Here is a 24601-nt window from a genome sequence, read left to right as displayed (position 1 = left end):
TTTGAATGATAGTCCTTAAAAGGTTGATTGTGGTACATCATATTTGTAAATTTTGTATTCACTGTTTTGTTTATGAGTCAATGTGTACATCTCTATGCACAGCGTTACAGTGCCCCCCTCTGACAGCACCTACAGACGGTACTATGAACGGCGACAGCGTCCTCACTTTCACGTGTAACACAGGGTACAACCTGGTCGGTCCTTCTACACTTACCTGTCAGTTAGATCTGACTTGGGATGGAAATCCACCAACATGTGAAGGTAACATGTCAGAATTTTTTCGCATCTTTCCTTCCCTCACGCCATGTCCAGGAATTGGCTTCTGGTATTCATCACATTACTGAAATCTGAAAATATTTGAAATTAATGTCTCCCTAGGACTCCCTAGAACATGTTTTAACATGAGTATTTATACGGGCTTTAATAGGGTAAGAATTGAACAAACCTTTATTGTACATGGAGATTTAAGCTTCAGTCTACAATAATGTCAAGAAACTTCATCTGTGATATCTAGGGCAGTCTAAAGACCTGTTGTGTCTAAGTTTTTTAGACATCTTTTTTAGTGACTGTTCTTTGTGATTGGTCCGTGTATTTTGGGGATATGGCTGTAAAAGTTGTTAAAAGTAGCTGTGTACTTCTACCTGTACTTGTTTTCATGATTTGAATAAACAGTGTTAAAAAATAATAATAAAAAAAAACATGTCAGAATCTTGGCAGAGTCTTTCAATAATTGGACTTTCTTGGAGAGCTGTGTATGGTACAGAATATTTGGAAACTTGATTAATTTCATTGTTGACTTCCTCAGTGGTCTTTATAAGTCAAAGCGTGCAATCCTCTGTTTAGCTGCACAGATGCAGCAATGTCCCATCCTGACAGAACCTACAGACGGTACCATGAGCGGCGAAAACGTCCTCACCTTCACGTGTAACACAGGGTACAACCTGGTCGGTTCTTCTACACTCACATGCCAGTTGGATGGGACTTGGGATGGAAGTCCACCAACATGTGAAGGTAATACATGCATGTTCTAATAAATAGGATACCTCGGATAAAGGAAAGAATCAGAGTACAAGTTCGTCTTATGAAACTAATTCCATTTATTGATACAAAATTCATACCATTTCCATACGTACAAATTGTATAAATCCGTAGTTTCAGGCTTCAGCCAATTTCTATATGAATCCGTTGTAATTATATTGATGGCTGACATTCTATAATTTGATTCACAACTTGTCAGAATTCTTATCTGTCAGAGCCTAAGATTGAATAAGGTTCATTGGAGACTTTTTTATATGATACAGCATATCTGGAAACTTTGTACATGTATTCACTTCTTGGCAGTGTTTCAATCAATCAATCAATCAATCAATCAATCAATCAATCAACTGGTGAAAACAAACAAGAACTTGTAGCCGTTGGCTAAATTGTGTCCTGCTATACAATTTGATTTCTTGACATATCTGACGTAACAAAAATTAAAATTGCTAAGTTATTCAATAAAATCCATATCATTACACATTAATTACCTAAAAATAACAGTTTGAAGTTCAACATTACAACTAAGAGTTACAGAGTTACAAAATTCACAGTATTTTACAAAGTAAAAACAAGACTGGAGGACAGACTAAACACCCTAGTTGACCATCATACTATAGTTATGGAAAGTTGTATGTTTATTAGTCAATGCGTGTATTCATATGTTCAGCTGTACAGCTGCAGTGCCCTACTCTGACACCTCCTTTAAACGGTTACTTGGACTTATACGGCACAAGCTTCAGGTGCCACGCAGGATACAACCTGGTCGGTCCTTCTACACTCACCTGCCTGGAGAATGGGACTTGGGATGGAAATCCTCCAACATGTGAAGGTAATGTTTTGGATATGAGATACTTCAGATGAATTAAAAAATCAGATTATGCATGCTTATAAAAAGTGATTAAACTTGAAATCTCATCGCGGAATGCGTTTAGAAACTAAAATACTTCATCATAAGTTGCTTGGTATTTTTCCTGTTCCTCTAGCTCACAAAACACCTGATTTTATTTGTAAAGGTTATTCTTTTATGGGTATTATTGCGTAGTGGCTAATTATTTTTCTTTGACCGATTGTCCTGTGATATGATCAGTGTTCCGTGTTTCAATATTCACACAATCTAACTTGTAAAGGACTGTTATATCACCAGTTAACTAACTTAACAGTTTAAAAATCTCCAGATATCTTAATCATTCACACTGCCATGTAGGGACCAAATGCAATTTTTGTAAAAGATGGTGTCATATACATGGCTCCTCTACGAACAGTGTTGTGAGCAGTTCCAACACCTACAGAAGACATAATTCTTTGTTGTAAAGAGAGCATTAAATAGCTAGAATACTAGGCTTAAAATATATTCAAGTCGAGATGAATCAACCATTAGAACAAACTTTGAAGGCTGCCTTATACATTCAAGTATATTGAAGGACAAGCATTGTGTTGAACGGTAGCTTGCTGATATTATTATTATTTATTCACGAGATTTGTAAAAAGTTTTGCTCAATAGGACATTACGAATCATGTGTTACTCCATGTTCTAGTTGTGCAGTGTCCAGTACTAACAGCTCCTGAGAACGGAGGAAAGACTGGCGGCAATTCCTACCAGGACAGGGTCACCTTCACGTGTGATCCTGGATACGTGCTTGATGGAAGCTCCAGCTTGACTTGTGGAGCTGACGCCACGTGGAGTGGGGTCGTCCCAGACTGCATATTTTGTAGGTACTAATAAAAGACACCAACTTTCTATGTTAGGAATGATGATAGTTTCATATTTGATAGCTTGTAACGCATGCGGCAAACAATACAAAAAAATAAAACAGATATACAATAGCAATTGGTTATATGAGGTGTCATTTACATAACGTACAGTTACGTACCCTGCACGTATGATGCTAATGAAAAGGAATTGCCACTGCTGCAGTGTTCCATACTGGGCTCCTCTACAAGCGGGGCAGTGAGTGGTTACAACTCCTGCGTAACAATATTTCTTCTGTGAAGAGAGCATCAAGTAGCTGGAATACTAGTCCTAACGTCAGAAATACGTCCAAGTCAAGATAAATCAATCCTTATCCAAAAAAAATCGATGGCTTACTACAGTATTAGTGTAACGAAGGACACGACGTTGTGTTGAGTAGCTTGCTGTGATTTTTATTTATTCACAAGATTCTGCTTCGTTTTGCACAACAACAACAATACAAAAGAAACAAGAATTCCGAGATTTCATACCTCCATGAAATATGGGCTTGATATGTAAATGTAAATTTCTTCTTTAATTATGCAAATTACCTCTGCATTAACATAATATATGCATCATGATGTATGTTAACTTTTGATTAGGTTACCGATGTCCCAAGTATGACATTCCCATCATTCACCATTAAGAAATCATAGAATTTTTGCATAAATTATGCAAATTAAGTCATCATTTGCATAATTAGTATCTGCCTGCCATAGGTTACGGTCTCGGACCGGAGTTTCCTTCCGTATTTCGAGCAATTTGACACCCTCAGCCCGACGGGCTGTCATTTCTGTACTAAACGCGGGTCGGAATTTTTCACTCTTTTGGTGGAAAGGGGTGCCTTGCCGCTTATTAATACACTTGATTGATATATTCTGCGCCCAATTTATTTAGAGGTAAATAAGGCACATCAAAGTATATTTTTAAGTAAGCGGTAATTTTTTTCGTCATCTTTAACCATGGCTGCATGGAAAAAACAAATGTTTCCAGGGTAACGGCTTAGCACTCGAAGAAGCTCAGAACCTAATGTTTCCAAAATTTGAATTTAATTAAAATCGATGCGATAAGTTTATCGCTATCTTCGATGGCCCGAACACACCCACAACGCATATAGAACGTACCATCCCGGCGGTCAGGCGAAAAGGCCACATAACCATCCGCGCGGATTAATACCAGGAAGTCTTCGCAGGACCACCAACATTACGCCACCTATAAAGGCTACAACTAACAGGCTTTTCAGAAAATACAAAGATATGTACACAGATATTACGATTTCAGGGATATCGCGGCCAAAACATACCATACAAAGTCACGTTTCCGGCGATTTACTGCGCACTTACTTAGACTCTGGTCAGATTTAAACTCCGACCCGGAACCTTACATACATTTCATGTATGAAAGTAGTATAATGCAAAACACAGTAATTATAGAATTTCCTCATTAATTATGCAAATAAAGTCCAATTTTGCATAATTTGCATTTAATCATGTACATCTCTCAGCTACCTACAGACCAAAAATTATGAAAATATGTTGTTTCTATCTGGGCTTATTGGCTTTTAAACATTTCGCCAGAAAGTGCCCTGCAGTTCCAGAACAAGCTGCTAGGGGGACCAAACTCACACCACTTATTCCTGACAGAAAAACCAATCTGTCCCCAATACATCAAGACCATAGCATGTTCAGGACAAAAGATACAAAAACCGGAAGTTCTGCTGCAGCACCAAGGTCATCCACCAGGAGGCCCATATTTGACCTTGACGTTTGTCTTCCTAAGACTTACCAACATACCAAATATCATCATAATCCATAAAGGCGTTCTGAAGTTATGCTGACCACAAAGTTGCGGAAACACACACAGACAGACACACATACATACATACATACATACATACAGACAGACACACCAAAAACAATACCTCCATTTTTCATGGAGGTAAAAACAAAGACAAAGTGGCTGCCTACTCAATTTGTGCACAACATATATCCTAGCCGCCACCTGTGCGTTGAAAATGAAATATTTGACAAGTCACTAAAAACAACACACATAAATGCAAACGTTTTGATGAACGTGAGTCCAACCCCCCGCCATGAAAGAAAGTATAAAAACACTTCGTTTCATAATTATTTTGTTGGGAAAATATTTTAATTATGAGAGCAGATATTGCATTCGATCGGTACGTTGTGTAAATCAGGACAGAGATTGTATTACTTTTTTATTTACCTGTAGATGCTGGACAGTGCCCATTACCGACAGACCCTGTAAACGGTGCGATAAGCGGCTTCTATTATGGAGAAATGGTCACCTTCACGTGCAACACAGGATACAGCCTGGTCGGTCCTTCTACACTTACCTGCCAGATAGATGGGACTTGGGATGGAAGTCCTCCAACATGTGAAGGTAATATATTGATTGCCTTTACACCATCCACACCATAGTATCTATCACTTATTGTATATAATATAGCGTATTATGATGCAGCCAGTTACGTAGACCAGCATATTCCAACTGTACATTATACTATAATTGTAGGACAGAAACGCTTCAGCCAATTTCTTTAAGGAAAATGAATATTTTCTTTTGGTTTCTGCATATTTGGGAAGTTTCTATTAATTATTGACTTCCTCTGCAGTATTTATAACTCAATGCGTGCATGTTTATGTTCAGCTGCACAGATGCATCAGTGTCCCATCCTGACAGCACCTACAGACGGTACCATGAGCGGCGAAAACGTCCTCACCTTCACGTGTAACACAGGGTACAACCTGGTCGGTCCTTCTACACTCACATGCCAGTTGGATGGGACTTGGGATGGAAGTCCACCAACTTGTGAAGGTAATATATTGATTGCCTTTACACCATCCATACCATAGTATCTATCACTTATTGTATATAATATAGCGTATTATGTTGTAGCAAGTTACATAGGCCAGCATACCCCAACTGTACATTATACTATAATTGTAGGACAGAAACGCTTCAGCCAATTTCTTTAAGGAAAAGGTAAAAAAAAAGGATATCAATTGCTGACATTCTGTAAAACGAATATTTGTTTTTGGTTTCTGCATATTTGGGAAGTTTCTATTAATTATTGACTTCCTCTGCAGTATTTATAACTCAATGCGTGCATGTTTATGTTTAGCTGCACAGATGCATCAGTGTCCCATCCTGACAGCACCTACAGACGGTACCATGAGCGGCGAAAACGTCCTCACCTTCACGTGTAACACAGGGTACAACCTGGTCGGTTCTTCTACACTCACGTGCCAGTTGGATGGGACTTGGGATGGAAGTCCACCAACATGTGAAGGTAACATGCCAGAATCTTGGCAGTCTTTCAGTAATTGTACTTTCTTGGAGAGCTTTGTATGGTACAGAATATTTGTTGGTTGTTATGTACATGTAATTGTATACATGTTTTATGATTTTATGGAACGAGAAGATGCCTTATTAGTTGTTATGGAACGAGAAGATGCCTAAAATGCTCAATCTATACATCTACATGTATACAGCATCTGTACAAGAGACTAGCAGATGACCCCGCCATGGGATTAGTGTATAATGAACGGAGTCAATACACACACAATATACACATGTATTGAAAGGGTATTCTATTTTGGGTAGTATTGCGCAGTGACTAATTGTTTCTCTTTGACTGAAGTTATTTTTGAATTACGACAGTTATTCATTTGATACGTTGTATGAGACAGAGATGATCTTTACCTCCATGAAAAATGGAGGTATTGTTTTCGGCGGCGTCTGTCTGTATGTATGTATGTATGTCTGTGTGTGTTTCCGCAACTTTGTGGTCAGCATAACTTCAGAACGCCTTTATGGATTATGATGATATTTGGTATGTTGGTAAGTCTTAGGAAGACAAACGTCAAGGTCAAATATGGGCCTCCTGGTGGATGACCTTGGTACTGCAGCAGAACTTCCGGTTTTTGTATCTTTTGTCCTGAACATGCTGTGGTCTTGATGTTTTGGTGACAGATTGGTTTTCCTGTCAGGAATAAGTGGTGTGAGTTTGGTCCCCCTAGCAGCTTGTTCTGGAACTGCAGGGCACTTTCTGGCGAAATGTTTAAAAGCCAATAAGTCCAGATAGGAACAACATATTTTCATAATTTTTGGTGTGTAGGTAGCTGAGAGAGAGATGTACATGATTAAATGCAAATTATGCAAATGAGGACTTTATTTGCATAATTAATGAGGAAATTCTATGATTACAGTGTTTTACATTATACTACTTTCATACATGTAATGTATGTAACCTATGGCAGGCAGAACATCAACAGATACTAATTATGCAAATGATGACCTACTTTGCATAATTTATGCAAAAATTCTATGATTTCTTAATGGTGAATAATGGGAATGTCATACTTTGGACATCTGTAAGTTAATCAAAAGTTAACATACATCACGATGCATATATCATGTTAATGCGGATGTAATTTGCATAATTAAAGAGGAAAAAATATACATTTACATATCAAGCCCATATTTCATGGAGGTATGAGCTCTCGGAATTCTTGGTTTGCAATTGTCAGCCACAGGCATTGACTTTTTGTCCACATTTTTTTTATTTGTAGTTGGACAGTGTCCCATACTGACAGCCCCTGCAAACGGTGCGGTGAGCGGATCTAATAGTTATGGAGATGAGATCACCTTCACGTGTAACACAGGATACAACCTGGTCGGTTCTTCTACACTTACCTGCCAGTTAGACCTGACCTGGAGTAGAAGTGCACCGAAATGCTTAAGTATGAAGAAACTGATTAAGACAGTTACATTCAGACAAAATTAAATAGCTATAGACGTTTTGGATCGAAGCGTCTAGAAATTCTGACTCGGTAGTTTGGACTTTGACAGCTATTTTTTCATTGATGGTGCCATAAAAGTTGCTTTAAGGAAGATGCATGCAAAAAGCTACCTTACCACGGCAGAACGTTTGCTCAATAGAACATTACAAAACATATTTTACTCCATTTTTAGTTGTGCAGTGTCCAGTACTAACAGCTCCTGAGAACGGAGGAAAGACTGGCGGCAATTCCTACCAGGACAGGGTGACCTTCACGTGTGATCCTGGATACGTGCTTGATGGAAGCTCCAGCTTGACTTGTGGAGCTGACGCCACGTGGAGTGGGGTCGTCCCAATCTGCATACATGTACCTTGTAGGTCTACTACATGATACCAACTTAACTTTCAGTGTTTAAGAATGATGATAGTTTCATATTTGATAACTTGGAGAGTGGGATCGTTCCAACCTGCACAAGTAGGATAGAAACTTTATGTTTTCAAACACATATAGTTCCTGTGTTTATAGTCACTGTGATATATTATTGTGAATGGTAACGTGCATTTCTATTTTTCAGTCGAGCTGTATTGCCCTACCACTATCTAGCCCTTCAAACGGCAGTATAATGTATGTCTACACAAGCTTGGACTACTCCAATTACATCGGATGGGTGGCCGTCTACTCATGTGACCCAGGATACACGCTGAATGGCAACTTCTCACGGTTTTGTGGGTATGAGTTGCCAGGCATATGGAATGGAAGCGCACCAACTTGCCAATGTAAGAAGTTCTGACGTAGTGTATTGTTATGCATTTACTATTGACTTTCCCACCAGTACTGTGCTTATTAGTGAATGCCTGCATTCCTATGTCCAGCTGCACAACAGTGTCCCATCCTGACAGCACCTACAAACGGTACCATGACTGGCGAAAACGTCCTCACCTTCACGTGTAACACAGGGTACAACCTGGTCGGTCCTTCTACACTCACATGCCAGTTGGATGGGACTTGGGATGGAAGTCCACCAACATGTGAAGGTAACATGCCAGAATCTTGGCAGTCTTTCAGTAATTGTACTTTCTTGGAGAGCTTTGTATGGTACAGAATATTTGTTGGTTGTTATGTAATTGTATACATGTTTTTAAATTAGTTGTTATGGAACGAGAGGATGCCTAAAATGCGCAATCTATACATGTATACAGCATCTGTACAAGAGACTAGCAGATGACCCCGCAATGGGATTAGTGTATAATGAACGAAGTCAATACACACAATATATATACATGTATTGAAAGGGTATTCTATTTGGGGTAGTATTGCGCAGTGACTAATTGTTTCTCTTTGACTGAAGTTATTTTTGAATTACGACAGTTATTCATTTGATACGTTGTATGAGACAGAGATGATCTTTTTATTTGTAGTTGGACAGTGTCCCATACTGACAGCCCCTGCAAACGGTGCGGTGAGCGGATCCAATAATTATGGAGATGAGATCACCTTTACGTGCTACACAGGATACAACCTGGTCGGTTCTTCTACACTTACCTGCCAGTTAGACCTGACCTGGAGTAGAAGTGCACCGACATGCTCAAGTATGAAGAAACTGATAAACAGTTACATTCAGACAAAATTAAATAGCTATAAATGTTTTGGATCGAAGCGTCTAGAAATTCTGACTCGGTAGTTTGGATTTTGAGAGCTATTTTTCATTGATGGTGCCATAAAAGTTACTACATGGTGCTTTAAGGAAGATGCCTACAAAAAGCTAACTTACCACGGCAGAACATTTGCTCAATAGAACATACAAAACATATTTTACTCCTTTTTTAGTTGTGCAGTGTCCAGTACTGGCAGCTCCTGAGAACGGAGGAAAGACTGGCGGCAATTCCTACCAGGACAGGGTGACCTTCACGTGTGATCCTGGATACGTGCTTGATGGAAGCTCCAGCTTGACTTGTGGAGCTGACGCCACGTGGAGTGGGGTCGTCCCAATCTGCATACCTTGTAGGTCTACTACATGATACCAACTTAACTTTCTGTGTTTAAGAATGATGATAGTTTCATATTTGATAACTTGGAGAGTGGGATCGTTCCAGCCTGCACAAGTAGGATAGAAACTTTATGTTTTCAAACTGATCTATTTCCTGTGTTTTGATTATAGTCACTGTGATATATTATTGTGAATGGTTACGTGCATTTCTATTTTTTCAGTCGAGCTGGATTGCCCCTACCCGCTATCTAGCCCTTCAAACGGCAGTATAATGTATGTCTACACAAGCTTGGACTACCCCGCGTACTTTGGATTGGTGGCCTTCTACTCATGTGACCCAGGATACACGCTGAATGGCAACTTCTCACGGTTTTGTGGGTATGAGTTGCCAGGCATATGGAACGGGAGCGCACCAACTTGCCAATGTAAGAAGTTCTGACATAAATACACTGTGTTGTAGCAAGTTACGTAGGCCAGAAAATCCGAACTGCACAATGTTCTTAATAATTGTATTCACCTAAACATAGGGCAGAAACGCTTCAGGCAATTTCTCTAAGTAAAAGGTAGAAAAGAATATGAATTGCTGACATTCTGTAATATGAAGATTTTTTGGTATAGCATATTTGGAAACTTTGCATTCACTATTGACTTTCCCACCAGTACTGTGCTTATTAGTGAATGCCTGCATTCCTATGTCCAGCTGTACAACAGTGTCCCATCCTGACAGCACCTACAAACGGTACCATGAGCGGCGAAAACGTCCTCACCTTCACGTGTAACACAGGGTACAACTTAGTTAGATATATCTTTGCCTTCTCATGTACAGCCGTACCGTGCCCGGCCTTGACAGCACCTACAAACGGTGATGTGAGCGGTGACATGGTCCTCACCTTCACGTGTAACACAGGGTACAACCTGGTCGGTTCTTCTACACTTACCTGTCAGGAAGATCTGACTTGGGATGGAAGTCCTCCAACATGTGAAGGTATTATTTTTGAAACATAATTGAATTACCCGAGACACGCCATAGTATCTATTACGTATACCTTGTACGTATCCGAAGTCTATCTACACATGTATCCAGCTATGTATCTATGTAGTATCTATTTACATGTGAAATAGCTTCATCAGGTTGCATGGTAAATGGTAAATTGATTCAACATTTCTCTCTCAAATAATGTATATTGGAAATCCACAAACATGCTCAAGTATGATGTTCATAAACTGAATTAAGACAGTTATATTCACACAACTAAGCTATAAATGTTTTGACCAAACTTCTAAAATGAGGTAGAAACGCTGTCTTTCTAGTTTGTATTTTGACAGCTATTTTATTGATTGTCGCCATAAAAGTTGCTGCATGTTACTTCATGTACAGTATGGTGCATACAAAAACAACTGAATTTCCACGGAAGGGCCCTTGCTCAATAGGATATGTTAAACATGTGTTACTCCATGTTCTAGTTGTGCAGTGTCCAGTACTGGCAGCTCCTGAGAACGGAGGAAAGACTGGCGACAATTCCTACCAAGACGTGGTGACCTTCACGTGTGATCCTGGATACGTGCTTGATGGAAGCTCCAGCGTGACTTGTGGAGCTGACACCACGTGGAGTGGGATCGTCCCAACCTGCACACGTAGGGTAGAAACTTACTGTCTACTAAAAAATTTCAACTCTCTTCAAGCTTGTCAAAAAATGATGATAGTTGTATATGATTTGGAATACAGACAATACAAACAATACCAAAAAGAAGGTATGATATGAGCTCAGTTAGCAATGCAGTAGAATATTTGGACCAAAACCTCTAGAAATGGGGTAGAATCGCTGCCTTTAGATTTTGAAATGGGAAAGTACGTACATAGATAAAATTCCATTCTTGACGCCAGTAATACAACCATTGAGATATATAACAATAACCATTAGCAAATCAATAACAAAGCAATTTGAAGGCCTACTACTAAGTACACGTATTTTGGGGAACAAGACGTTGTGGCGCTTGCTGCGAGCGTCATTCTTTGAAGATGTAGTGTTTCGTTTCATATGTTGTTACAAAATGTTCTTTTTGGATTGCGTGAGTAGATACTATATTCACTCGATTTGTTGTGTAAAGCAGTATAGAGATTATTTTCCTTTTTTTTATGCCCGTAGTTGGACAGTGTCCCACAATGACCCCCCCTGCAAACGGTGCGGTGATCGGATCCAATAATTATGGAGATGAGATCACCTTCACGTGTAACACAGGATACAACCTGGTCGGTTCTTCTACACTTACCTGCCAGTCAGACTTGACCTGGAGTAGAAATCCTCCGACATGCTCAAGTATGATGTTTTCAAACTGAATCAATACAGTTTAAAAAGCGATAAATAACACTACAACGTCTAGCTATTGTATGACTTGAGTGTCTGGACAAATACCTTTTACATAAGTAACTGCATCTTATTTTAGAGTAGAGTAGAGTAGAGTAGAGTAGAGTTGAGTAGAGTTGAATAGAGTAGAGTAGACTAGAGTAGAGTAGAGTAAACTAGAGTAGAGTAGAGTAGAGTAGAGTAGAGTAGAATAGAGTAGAGTAGACTAGAGTAGAGTAGACTAGAGTAGACTAGAGTAGAATAGAGTAGATTAGACTAGAGTAAAGTAGACTAAAGTAGACTAGAGTAGAGTAGAGTAGGTAGAGTAGAGTAGAGTAGGTAGAGTAGAGTAGAGTAGAGTAGGTAGAGTAGGGTAGAGTAGGGTAGAGTAGAGTAGAGTAGGGTAGAGTAGAGTAGGGTAGAGTAGAGTAGAGTAGAATAGGTAGGTAGAGTAGAGTAGTAGAGTAGAGTATAGGTAGAGTAGAGTAGAGTAGAGTAGAGTAGAGTAGAGTAGAGTAGAGTAGAGTAGAGTAGAGTAGAGTAGAGTAGTAGGGTAGAGTAGAGTAGAGTAGAGTAGAGTAGAGTAGAGTAGAGTAGATTCCTTCGGTCCTTTGCACTTCCAGTTCAGGCCGCTCATTCCTTTCTATGCACAGACATCTCAGGCTTCTGGGGATGCTCTGTGGTGCATCCGTTGCTTCTCTACTCTTTAAAAAAGTCACATACAAAACGCTGACTTTCTAAGGAAGGATCTTCCTTTATTTTGAAGCATGTTTTTCGCCATGTTTTAGTTGTGCAGTGTCCAGTACTGGCAGCTCCTGAGAACGGAGGGAAGACTGGCGGCAATTCCTACCAAGACGTGGTGACCTTCACGTGTGACCCTGGATACGTGCTTGATGGAAGCTCCAGCGTGACTTGTGGAGCTGACGCCACGTGGAGTGGGATCGTCCCAACCTGCACACGTAGGATAGAAAAAGTTTATATGTCAACAACTAAATATTGAATTTGATATATGATATTTGTAAATAGAAGCTTCTAATAGAGAGAAAAAAAATTTCCACAGGCAGCATTCGTCATTTGTAAACCTCTTATTCTTTGGTTTTGCCAGGTGTGCAATGCCCAGCGCTGCAATCTCCAACGAATGGTGATTCGAGTGGCGACAACTACTACCAGGACGTGATGAGCTTCACCTGTGAGTCTGGTTACGAACTGGAAGGTTCGGCATCCATAACGTGTCAGGCAGACGGCACCTGGAGTGGTAGTGCTCCCAGCTGTACACGTAAGGTTTAATTCAAGTCCTGTTAGCTCCATTCTTGCGGCATGAGCCAATAGGGGAATTGCTAGTAAAACAGCTATTCACTGTGCTAAAGGTTAAAAAAGTTGAGAAGTCTTATGTTTATTTGCTATCTATCCATTACGTTTTATCGGGTTGTTTGTGATTCTTTCTACATGACCAATACCAATTACCGACTAAAAGTACGGTGGTCCTGCTACATTCAATGATCCATGACAGGATATACATGTTTGTGACCGCATCGTTCTCATTGAAGCGGCACCCAGCGGCGGGGAATAGAAGCATCAAATATCTTGTACAGATGCCATTATTATCACAGGGACTACCTACTGGTTGTTTACGTAGAACCATAATGGCCTGCTACTTATTTAGCTAGCAAACATATATTACTCTATTCTCAGGCGCACAGTGCCCGCCGCTCACAGCACCTGACAACGGTAGAAAGACTGGTGACAATTTCTACCAAGACGTGGTGACGTTCTTGTGCGATCCTGGATACGAGCTTGTTGGACTTTCCAGCTTGACCTGCCAAGCTGACAGAACATGGAGTGGGAATGTCCCAACCTGTACACGTAGGAGACAAATTTAACATTGTCTCTAATAGAGTATGCAAATGATAACCAGTCATTGATTAATTGATTGAATGAGAGATACCCTCTGAACTTAATATACATATACAAGATACGTTCCAGAGCTTGAGACATTTAGAGAGAACAGAAAAATTCAATTCTTATTCCTTATGAAAGTAGACAAGCCATATAAAATTAGCTCCATATGGTCATATATCTACAATTGTCTTAAGAAGGGAGAAGAAGTTGAACATGCACATATCAACATTAGTATAATAAGATATAATAAGATAATAAGATATTGCTGTAATTTTACTTGTAATCTTACTGTAATCAATCAATCAATTAATTAATTCATAATTTCCTTTTGAAGTCATTGATAGTTATGTTTTGTTAAGAATATATATTTTGTTGATATGTAATTTAGGTGTCCAGTGCCCAGTGTCGTCGTCTCCTATTAATGGTATTTCGAGCGGCTCCAACTTTTACCAGGACGTGGTACAGTTCACGTGTGACCAGGGATATGATCTGGTGGGAGAGTCCATTTCTACCTGCCAGGCAGACCGGACATGGAGCAGTAACATCCCGTCATGCAACGGTAGGATATTGACCAATAGATAAAGTAATTAGCCTCAGTGGGTTTCTATTGGTCGGGAAACAGGAAACGCAACATTTTTCCTACGGCTAACTTAGAAGTCACTCCAGCACCTATTCTCTACTGGATGTCTCATCTGAAGAATATGGCACTTTTCTCCGCAAAATGTACGGATCTACACAAAATATGGGGTCCCACTGCTATGTTTTTAGCAAGTTGTACTAATTAATGTTCACTGGTTGATAAAACAGTTTTCAATAGTTATGAAATACCCTTTCGAACTCACCTGATTAGCCGTGAAATGTTATCAGTCTAAATTAAAACTAAAAAATATTTTCTTGTTTTGTATATTTGCAGACCTCAAATATCTCAATCAAGATCTGGGTCTTCATTTTACTTCGAAGAGCTACTGACTACTTGATAGAGAAAAATCAAGATAGTATTGACTCTCTGCCCTGTTGCAACGTGTATGAACTGTATTTTCTTGTTGCATGTATGTTGCAGACATTGATGAATGTTCAGCTGTAAATGGCGGCTGTGACCATGTATGTACCAACACCATTGGCAGCTTCCAGTGTTCCTGTGTAGATGGATTCGAATTAAGCGTAGACAGCCGCACATGTAATGGTAAGTGCCATCGTACACTCATCTCACGTTATGTGACATACTGCATGATAATGATAATTATAATAATGATAATAATAATAACTGTACTGCTGGGTACGACGTATGGCATCTACTAGTACATAACTACACTTTCCTAATGCTATCTAATTTCACTAATACAACAGTGGGTGCCTAGTATGGGATAGGTACGAACGTTTACAATAATTGGATACGTTGACGTTGTTTAATCTAAAAAAACATAAAATATCTTGTTGAAGACCTTCATCTTAGCTACGGTGTCTTGGAAGCTTTTTTCAGTCGTTTTTTTTACGGTTTTGCTTGTCCCCATATGAGAATCCTATAGTGTTCAATTTAGAATATCTACTGTAATTTCCATTGGCCATGAAGTACCGTCCTGCCACGTTACGGTTTGGAAATATTTCACACGTAGGAAACTTAATTCTTTGTTCATCTATCATCTACAGATGTCGATGAATGTACCAGTGGAAATGCCGGCTGTCATCAGAACTGTAACAACATCTTCGGGAGCTACGGGTGTTCTTGTGGAGCTGGCTACAGATTAAACGACGATGGTCACACTTGTAGTGGTGAGAATATCTTGAGTTACAAAGTTTAAGCCTTTGGTTCCAACACGAAAAGAAATGAATGAAAGACCTTTATTGTACGTTTGTGCTCTAACAAGCTAAGTACAGGTAATGAATAGGCAAGGAAAAAGGATACAGCAATGATACTTAAACTATACATACTAATGTGATCTACTATTTACATTGTTCGACTTCTTCTCGCTTCTTGGCGCAGTTATAGATGTACGAGCATATAGAACTAGTGATACATGGTTTGTCAAGTTTCATAAGAAATATGAATTTATCTGCTTCATTTAAATGTCCAAAGCTAGGGAACTTATCTATTATATAAGAATATAGGAAATCTCTGTCATTACTATATGACGTACAATCGACTACAAAATGATACTCATCCTCTATCTTATCTAAATTGCAAAATTGGCAGATCCTTTGATCTAGAGGAATGCAGTTGTGTCTGCCTTTTGCTATGTGGAGTTTGTGTGAACTTATCCGGAGTTTTGTGATGGTTGTTCTGTGTCGAATGTTTGTAATTTTCAGATATTTTTCCTCGTTGTAACTATATTTTAATAATCTGTATGTCCGTAATTTGTTGTTGTTCCGCATTTCTGATATAAAAGATTGGAGATACATGTCCTTAAGACGTTGGTTGATGGAAGATATAATTTGGGGCAAATTGAAGGTAGAAGACAATGACGAATGCCAAACATAAGCAAAACCGCATTCCTCTAGTGTCGAAGATTCATCGAGAATTTTCGAACACGTCAACCTTCATCACTGACTCTCCGGAAGTCAGAAGCGAGAGGCAACAATTGGATCATACACCTGATGAAGGTTGACGTGTTCGATCCAAAATTCATGGTGAATCTTTTTTTCCGTGTTGGAACTAAGGCTTAAACTTTGCAACTATGGATTCTTTCAGCACGCATGGATTCTTTCATTCAAAGTGAGGACATCTTGTGTTGAATTGCAGTGAAAATTGTAAACGCCATACATGTATGTACCGATTTGGTATTAACAGGAACGCGTCTAAAACATTTTCCTTTCGCCTGCAACTTAGACGCATTTAAACTCTAAAATGTTGCTACGAAAACATGCCAGTGTCCTCGCACCACGCAACATACTGAATTCAAACTTAGCAGTAACATAAATGTACATTATGTGTCTCCTTCTCTTAGATGTGGATGAATGTTTGGCTGCAAACGGTGGCTGTGCCCAGACCTGTACCAACACTATTGGTAGTGTCAGTTGTTCCTGTGCATCTGGATATACTTTGAATGCTAATGGATTTCTTTGTGACGGTGGGCAAATGTTAATAAAATATACACCTCTGTTCTGTTCATTTTACAAATGCATTGATCTACGATGGGTTGATTTTGGGGTGCAGGCCCAGGACTATAAGAACATAGTGAAATACAGAAAGGCTTTGGAATGCTCTCCGACATGAAGATGATTGTATGAATTTAAATTTAGATACGCAAATGATATTGATGCACATATTTTGTTTTACTTTTTAAATATTATTAATTCTTGCATGCTGTAAGTTTGGCTAAATAATTATGGATTCAATTCTTCTTGTTCTCGCTAATGCAGGTAAAGTATAGGTAAGTTTTATTCCACCAAACGGTAGGTAATAAAATGCATTCATTTTTTACAGACGTTGAAGAATGCTACATTGGAAATGGTGGATGTGAACAAACCTGCACCAATTTTATCGGGAGTTTCCAGTGCTCCTGTCAAAATGGGTACCGTCTGAATAACGATGGCTTTACTTGCGATGGTATGTTTATTAATTTTGTTATTCATTGATCGGGTTTTCAGCATTCAGTTTATTATATTCAACAACATATTAACAACATATTATTTCGAAAGACATATACTAAACTGTGATGAAAGCTCCTTGCTTGTAGTTGTTTTGTTAGGTTTTTGCATAAATAGCTTGCGTCTAATAGTCTACTCAGCATAAAAGAAAGACATATATATATATATTTTAGTTTCTTTTGAGCATTTACAATCCCCTTATAGGGTCAATGTTTGAGCAGCTATATATGTAGTTAGGCAAGATAAAAGTAAAAAATTGCCTTTAGTTTATATGCTAGTTTATATGCTAGAACCTTGTGGATCAAGACTCTTAAAGTTGTTACTTCAATGCGAAAGAAACTTATAGATACCGTGCTTTGGTTCTGCAGACGTACGTTCATTTGTATGTCTGGTTCTATTCTGTTTGATACAGACATCGACGAATGTGCCTCTGGGAAAGGTGGCTGTGCGCAGACTTGTACGAACGGCATCGGGAGTTTTCAGTGCTCTTGTGGAACTGGCTACGGTCTGAACGCCGATAGCGTTACGTGTGACGGTACGCAACTCTGTCAGGCCAGTCTTAATTCTATGGATGACATACTCTAAAGACGCCAAACTAGTGTGCGCGGGCGAATAAAAAATTGCAACCAAGAAAGATGCTGCTAAACCACAGAAATACAAAGCTATTATTGTGAATTTGCATTAGAACGTAGCGGCTTTTTACGACAAGCCGTACATGCTGGCCAGTCGGCACAGTACTGAGTTCGGTAGTCCCTTGGAGCCTCGGTAGCCTGGGTACCATCCTCCGTGTAGTTACGACCGGCTCCCTATTGTCGCTATTTACCATGGACTATAGTGGATGGTACCCAGGCCAGAGCCTCAGAGAATTTTTTTTAAAATAGACAAAAATCAATGCGCGCGCGGATGTCATTCATAGAATAAAATAAAATCAATCTGGCCTTACATTTGTGTTGTGTTGTGTCCTGCTAAAGTGTGTTGTTTTACATCAAATAATAACTTCATCATCATCATAACCATCATCTTCATCATGAACATCATCGTTACAATCCACACTGTGATTTACTAAACGTTTAATTTGAATTTTAATTAATTCATTTGAATGGCTATACATAGCCTGGAATTTCCTACTCCTAACGTATTGTACAATCTCCTTGTTTTCCAACACAGATGTGGATGAATGTGCTTCTGCTAACGGAGGCTGTGACCAGACTTGCACCAACAACATCGGGATTTTTCAGTGTTCCTGCTCTAATGGATACACACTGAATAGCAATAGCTTTGCTTGTGATGGTAAGCTATGCATATGTCTATTATAAATTAACCAGAAACAAGTGTTTTGTACTATAAAACATATGTTTCCCATACGAATTTTGGAACATTGATTGAAGCAATATTTTATGTTTTTTTAGAAAATATTTTATCTGTTGATACAGATCAAATTCGCGAAATAACATGTTGTTTTCTGAACCATACAGACTTGAATGAGTGTGCCACTGCAAACGGTGGATGTGACCAAAACTGCATCAACTCCATAGGAAGCTTTGAGTGTTCCTGTGAAATGGGCTATAACTTACATGGCGATGGATTTTCCTGTGATGGTGACGAATGTATTTGTCTTTTGCGTTTCTTTGAAAAGTGTTATACCACACCACATACCACATTGACAGAGTTTTGTTTATCTATATTGACCAATTACATATCATCATTAATAAGTTTGTTTTCTTTGCTGTTGTTGATTTCTTTTAGATATCAACGAATGTAATACGGCAAATGGCGATTGTGATCAGATGTGTAATAACACCGTAGGAAGTTTCCAGTGCGCCTGTGGCATCGGTTATGCACTGAATGCCGACGAATTTACATGTGATGGTAGGCAACGGGTCGATTTTTAATTTGCTGCATATAACGGTTTTTCCTTTTGAATTTTATGTTTTCCTTCCGCACTTTTTTGTTTGTATCTAGGATCCTGGATATCATTGGCTGTGAGGAAAAACATTAACTTGACTATATTTCACTCGTCATACATGTACATCCGAGTGACGCCCCGGCCACTAAGATTTACATGAAATGTGTTCTTTACATCTTTTGCAGACATAGATGAATGTGATACAGAAAATGGCGGCTGTGCCCAGATTTGCAACAACACCGTCGGTAGTTTTGAATGCTTTTGTCGTACCGGCTACATCCTGAATGTCAATGGGTTAGTCTGTGATGGTATGTATGATTTGATTTCTGCCATAACTCTGGTATTTCATTAAAGAAATACATCAAAGTCTATCATTCTGTCACGAAAGTTCATTTGTGTTGGTACTTACATTACATCATACGAGATAGTTCACACCTAGAGCTAGCTTTGTACCAGTCACTCCAGTCTTCTTCAGCTGTGGATAATAACTATCTCTTGTGTTGGAACGAACGTTTTAACATCATCATTCCATGTTAGGCCAAACCATTTCCTCTTGTTGTTAATAGACGTTGATGAATGTGAAACAGCAAATGGAGGCTGTGGGCAGTTCTGTAATAACACCATCGGTAGCTTCAACTGCTTCTGTGCGACTGGTTACAACCTAAGCATGGATGGGATCGCCTGTGATGGTAAGATTTAGCACATTGTTTAGATCAGGTAAAGTCTAGGTGCCTCAGACTTAACCGAACAGTACATACCCGCTAGGGGAGGGGGCATTATCGAACTTGTCCATTTTTTGCTGCCCCTAACCATTCACCAAATATCATCAACATCCATCTACAGCTTCTCGGGTTATGTTCTACACAAACCAAATTTTTGTAAAAACCTTCTGCAGTAACGTAACATGACAGGATTACCATTTTCAAACTTAAGCGTCGTCTCCATAATTGCTACCTACAAAATCATACCTTCAGATCTTCTCGAGTTATGCTCTTCTGACGAAGGCAAAATCGTTAATAAAATATGCTTTCTCAATGCCTTACAGGATTTGATCCCGTGTCGCATCTTTCTTGTTCGTCTACGACAACGACGTCCATCTCTGTAAGCTGGACCAAGCCAGTTGCTCGAATTATGGGTTACAGCATTTTGTACATTCCTGTGTCAGGTGAGTTCTTATTTGCATTTTCCTTATCAACCTTTCTCTTTTTTTCTTCTGCATTTGTCGGTTGTTGGCAAGAGTTTGGTTCCAAGACCTATTTGGGCTGCATGAAGAGGCCAAGTTTAATGATATACGTAATACATTATATATATGTTTTCGAAATTCTACCAAAGACTAAAGAGTATTTAAGTGTGTGTAGTTAAATTGCTTATCGGGCTTATTGCTTAGAACAGCTACCATATGTTGTACATGTACCCTGTATGTATAATTGTTCTGCCATAAGTTATCATGTTCTTCTTTTAGATGCGTGTGAGTTAGTGAGACATGTAGTTACAGAAAGCACAATTTTTATTTGCTTCAGGATTATACCAACACTCATTGATGACATCGTTCTGGACCCGTAACGACACCAATGTGGAAATATCCGGATTGTACAGCGGAGTGGAGTACTCCTTCACTGTCCTTGCCTTTGGACTGTGGAATGACAGCGCTAACGCCACCGTGGATTGTATTACTGGTGAGTATACTATAATATTTAGCAAGAAAGTTCATCTGTGTTGATACAAGTCATTATGAAATAAAGACTAAGCTTTAACTTCTAACACTAAGTAACAAAGCGGTCTACATAAGAGCTCACAGGCCTACCCTGAACAGAGACGGGGGGCGACACAAGTTATCTGGCATGCATGACCCGCTTCTACGGTCACGTGTCTCTGACGTCACGTTCCAAGAATATAACAGGGAATATTAGATCAACACATTTTCGTAAATTAATAAAAGGATTAAAAAATATTCAATTGTTTAGGGTAAAAATGCCAGTCTTTGTAATGCACAATTGATATGTTAATGACTGAATTGCAGAACATCAATGTTTCTTATGTAAACTATTCCAAATGAAAAAAAGCAAACAATTCTACAAACGTCAGCCACTATAACTAAATGTTTTATTTCATTTATTTCGAAACCTGTTGGGCTACTCGTCCAAGGTTCAAATTTGCATACAGTTCAAACAAATATACACATATAATGTCCCTTAGAATGTAACATATTATACATAGAATGTCTCTTAGAATGTAACACATGAATGAAAAATATGGGCTATGAGTATGGATAATGGCAATGTGTGTCTATTAGACTTCAAAGCTTGTAGATTCGTACATATGTTTGTTTTGGCCTGTAAGTACTGTCTTGCCATATTGTTTTGTTTTTTGTATTATATTATTTATATGTTTTTAATGTGTTCTGCGTTCGGGGTCCCACTGCAAAGCAGTGTTTAAAAGCTACCCTGGCTAAAGAAAATAGGAATAGATACAAATAGATAAATATATAAACTTCTTGTTTCAACTACAGGACTGCCACCTCCTACAAACGTCACCATTAGCCGTATCACCGAGAGTTCGGCCTCTGTCCAATGGTCAAAGACTGCAGGAGCCCTGGTGGTTGCCTACCGAGTGTGGGTAACAGACAAGGAAACAACACTCACAGTTTTCAAACAGTATTTGACAGACTCAGCGACTTCTGCAGCGTTCATGTCTTTAACCCCTGCTACAGAGTACGTGGTGACTGTAGCCTGTATCAGTCTATCCATCGAGGGACCCCAAGCAAGCCTAACCATCGTAACAGGTGAGAATTCAATATTAAATACTAATAGGAAAGACGCCATGTATGATTTGAAATCAATTTTAGCAAATTTGTACATTCTATATATGCGATATACATCACCGCTTCAAAACCACACTTTCATCGTTTGTCATATACATGTATTTCTTCCGTTGGTATCATGTGTAGCCATTACATATACGGTGCTTTAAATAATGAGCTGTGCATCCAATTAGTTTCTGTGAGTGCACCGATGCACCCAAATATTTTCATACGTTTACAAATATAAACATATTAAACATTGTTTATTGTTTATTGGTTTGGCTGATACAAGACAGCCAGGGCAGCCCAACTAGCTAGAAGCTATTACTAAGGGCATGCCCTGGTTAAATACATAAATTATGGTCATTAATATATACAGATATTAAACATGACATCTAAGTGTCAGAAAAATGATAAAATCTTTGTTGTTTAAGATCATTTTATATGGCGCACCCTAATCTTTTGTGCACCCGATTGTTCGGTTGGGTACAAGAGTGCATTCTATTAAAACAAAACATAATTTCGAGCCCTGTACATGTAAAACAGAAGTCTTGGCAGAGCTGCGCACGCGTTAGATGCTTTTACTTAAGGCCACAGCAAGTAATTTTTATGGATGACATTAGCGCTCTGATTTAATGTTTTGTTTATTACTTTGCATGTGATTACGATGCAGTGACATGTGATGTTGGCTGTGTATATGTAATGTTCCCACTGAATCAAAACCTTGTTTTTTTCGTCCCGTCTTGTTTTTTCGCCCGCTCGCATTAGATGTGAAGTCTGCGGAGAATGCCATTCATAAAATTTACTTGCTGTAGCCTAATTGGGTATGGCTGCTGAACCTTTATAATGTTTTCCATTCAAACGGCAGATACCGATCTTCCTCGGCAGCTGTTACTGAGCGACATCAGGTACAGCAGCCTGACTCTATCCTGGATCCCACCAGTCGCTGAACTGTTAGAATACGAACTCATGTACAGGAGCACGGAGCGTCACAGACTGCGGCGGTCACTCAGCTCCATCGCCCTTCCTGGTGACGCCGGTAACTATCGGATACAAGGACTTGTCCCTGCTACTCAATACGTCATCAGCTTGACGGCTGTCAGTCGGTTTGGGCAGAGCAGCACGGTTAATTCAACGGCTGTCACAGGTACGTTTCGGACTTTCTCAGCAAGCAGATTCTCGAATTATCCTGCTAACAAAAATAACGACCAACACAAAAGGTCAAATTTAATGACATGGGAACCCCCCACGAGGCCCATTTCCGAACTTGACCTTTGTATTCTCAACGGTAACTTGCCAACTAAAAATCATAGACAACCATGAAAGAATTTCCCGAGTTATCTTGATAACAACAAAAAACACAAAAGGTCAGCTCCAGTCAAGTAAGAACCCCCCACGATGCCCATTTTTGGCCTTGACAATGCCCATTACTAAGACGACGTGGCTACCAAAAATCGTGAACCTCGGATCATGCCTTTAAATTTTATCGTGCATAATCTGCTAAACAGTACCAAAACGATTTTATAGCCTTCTGTCGAAGGCAAATATTGCTAAATGCATGAAGCATTTGGTTATATTTTATCAAAATTCTTTTCCTTGTCGCCCAAAACTTAGCTCACATCTAAAGATGTCAATAATTTCAACTTGGCATATTTTGTTGTTGAAACAACATGTGTGTTTGAATAAAGTTAAACTTTTTACTATGATTACTACCAACACAGATGGACTTTCATGATATTATTTTCTTGTCGTTACTTGTTCTGTAAGGTTCTTTGTATTAAGGTTGTACACTACCAGTATAGTACCTGCAGCGTTATGGTGGCCGTTTGCAATACTGGCTGAGTCTGAATTATAACCGTTAAGCTAAGGTCCCAATTGAGAAAAGGGGCCCTGGCGGGTAGTTCCTGGGCTGTTTTTTACCACTTTCAGGCGGGACCCCGACGTGGCCCCGCGGGGCACTCTGTGGCTACCGGGCTATTTTTTGGCCCGTCGGGGCCCCGATAAGAATTTAATTCTGAGTTAAATTCTACCCGGGCCCCGCTGACAAAAAGACGCCGAGACCTCATCGTGAGAACACCGAGAGGTACCCCTCCGGTTGCCGGCATTCCACCGGGACACATTTCTTACGTCACAGACCAGATGAACAGAATAAAGGTGTGTACTTCGTAAACCCGGGTAAAATGTGTGACCTCACAGATCAAATGATCACAACAAATACGTGAATTCTGCATTACGTATAGGTCAATACAAGTCATCGTCAGAGAATCTGCCTGTTACCTGCCGGATACCGACCAAAGAGGGTGACAAAATTTCTAACAAAATGGTACTGAAGGAAACTTTTAATTGTGACCACGACAGCCGATGCCCGCCCGTCCTGAACCCGGCAGGGGCCAGCCGGGGCTACATCCCCGACGGGCACCGGCGTAATTGGGACCTTAGCTTTAGTAGGTATTGATACGTATCAATTGTGTACAAAGAACCATTAATACAAAGAACCATATATATAT

At 39.4% G+C, this 24601-nt stretch overlaps 1 protein-coding gene across 1 annotated transcript in view; it reads left to right on the top strand.

Moving 5' to 3' along the window:
• The first annotated feature begins 143 nt into the window (after positions 1-143).
• The window catches only part of LOC109476834, a 49411-nt gene continuing 24953 nt past the window's right edge, over positions 144-24601 (top strand). Inside the window, exons 1-29 of the mRNA XM_019777852.1 lie at positions 144-216; positions 844-1011; positions 1706-1867; positions 2574-2747; positions 5000-5170; positions 5438-5605; positions 5913-6080; positions 7363-7533; positions 7766-7912; positions 8445-8606; positions 8991-9161; positions 9400-9546; positions 9781-9933; positions 10260-10544; positions 11024-11194; positions 11707-11877; positions 12693-12863; positions 13010-13180; positions 13597-13767; positions 14192-14362; positions 14864-14986; positions 15451-15573; positions 17225-17347; positions 17801-17923; positions 18864-18986; positions 19480-19602; positions 19861-19983; positions 21804-22076; positions 22963-23241. Of these exons, the coding sequence (XP_019633411.1) occupies positions 144-216; positions 844-1011; positions 1706-1867; positions 2574-2747; positions 5000-5170; positions 5438-5605; positions 5913-6080; positions 7363-7533; positions 7766-7912; positions 8445-8606; positions 8991-9161; positions 9400-9546; positions 9781-9933; positions 10260-10544; positions 11024-11194; positions 11707-11877; positions 12693-12863; positions 13010-13180; positions 13597-13767; positions 14192-14362; positions 14864-14986; positions 15451-15573; positions 17225-17347; positions 17801-17923; positions 18864-18986; positions 19480-19602; positions 19861-19983; positions 21804-22076; positions 22963-23241 (4759 nt within the window). The remainder of the gene's footprint in view (positions 217-843; positions 1012-1705; positions 1868-2573; positions 2748-4999; positions 5171-5437; positions 5606-5912; positions 6081-7362; positions 7534-7765; positions 7913-8444; positions 8607-8990; positions 9162-9399; positions 9547-9780; positions 9934-10259; positions 10545-11023; positions 11195-11706; positions 11878-12692; positions 12864-13009; positions 13181-13596; positions 13768-14191; positions 14363-14863; positions 14987-15450; positions 15574-17224; positions 17348-17800; positions 17924-18863; positions 18987-19479; positions 19603-19860; positions 19984-21803; positions 22077-22962; positions 23242-24601) is intronic.

Source organism: Branchiostoma belcheri, unplaced genomic scaffold (assembly GCF_001625305.1).
Source record: "Branchiostoma belcheri isolate BF01 breed outbred unplaced genomic scaffold, Haploidv18h27 scaffold392, whole genome shotgun sequence".
In the NCBI taxonomy this organism is placed as follows: domain Eukaryota; kingdom Metazoa; phylum Chordata; class Leptocardii; order Amphioxiformes; family Branchiostomatidae; genus Branchiostoma; species Branchiostoma belcheri.
Note: the sequence above shows the minus strand (reverse complement) of the source record. Positions and strands in the feature narration are given on the sequence as shown.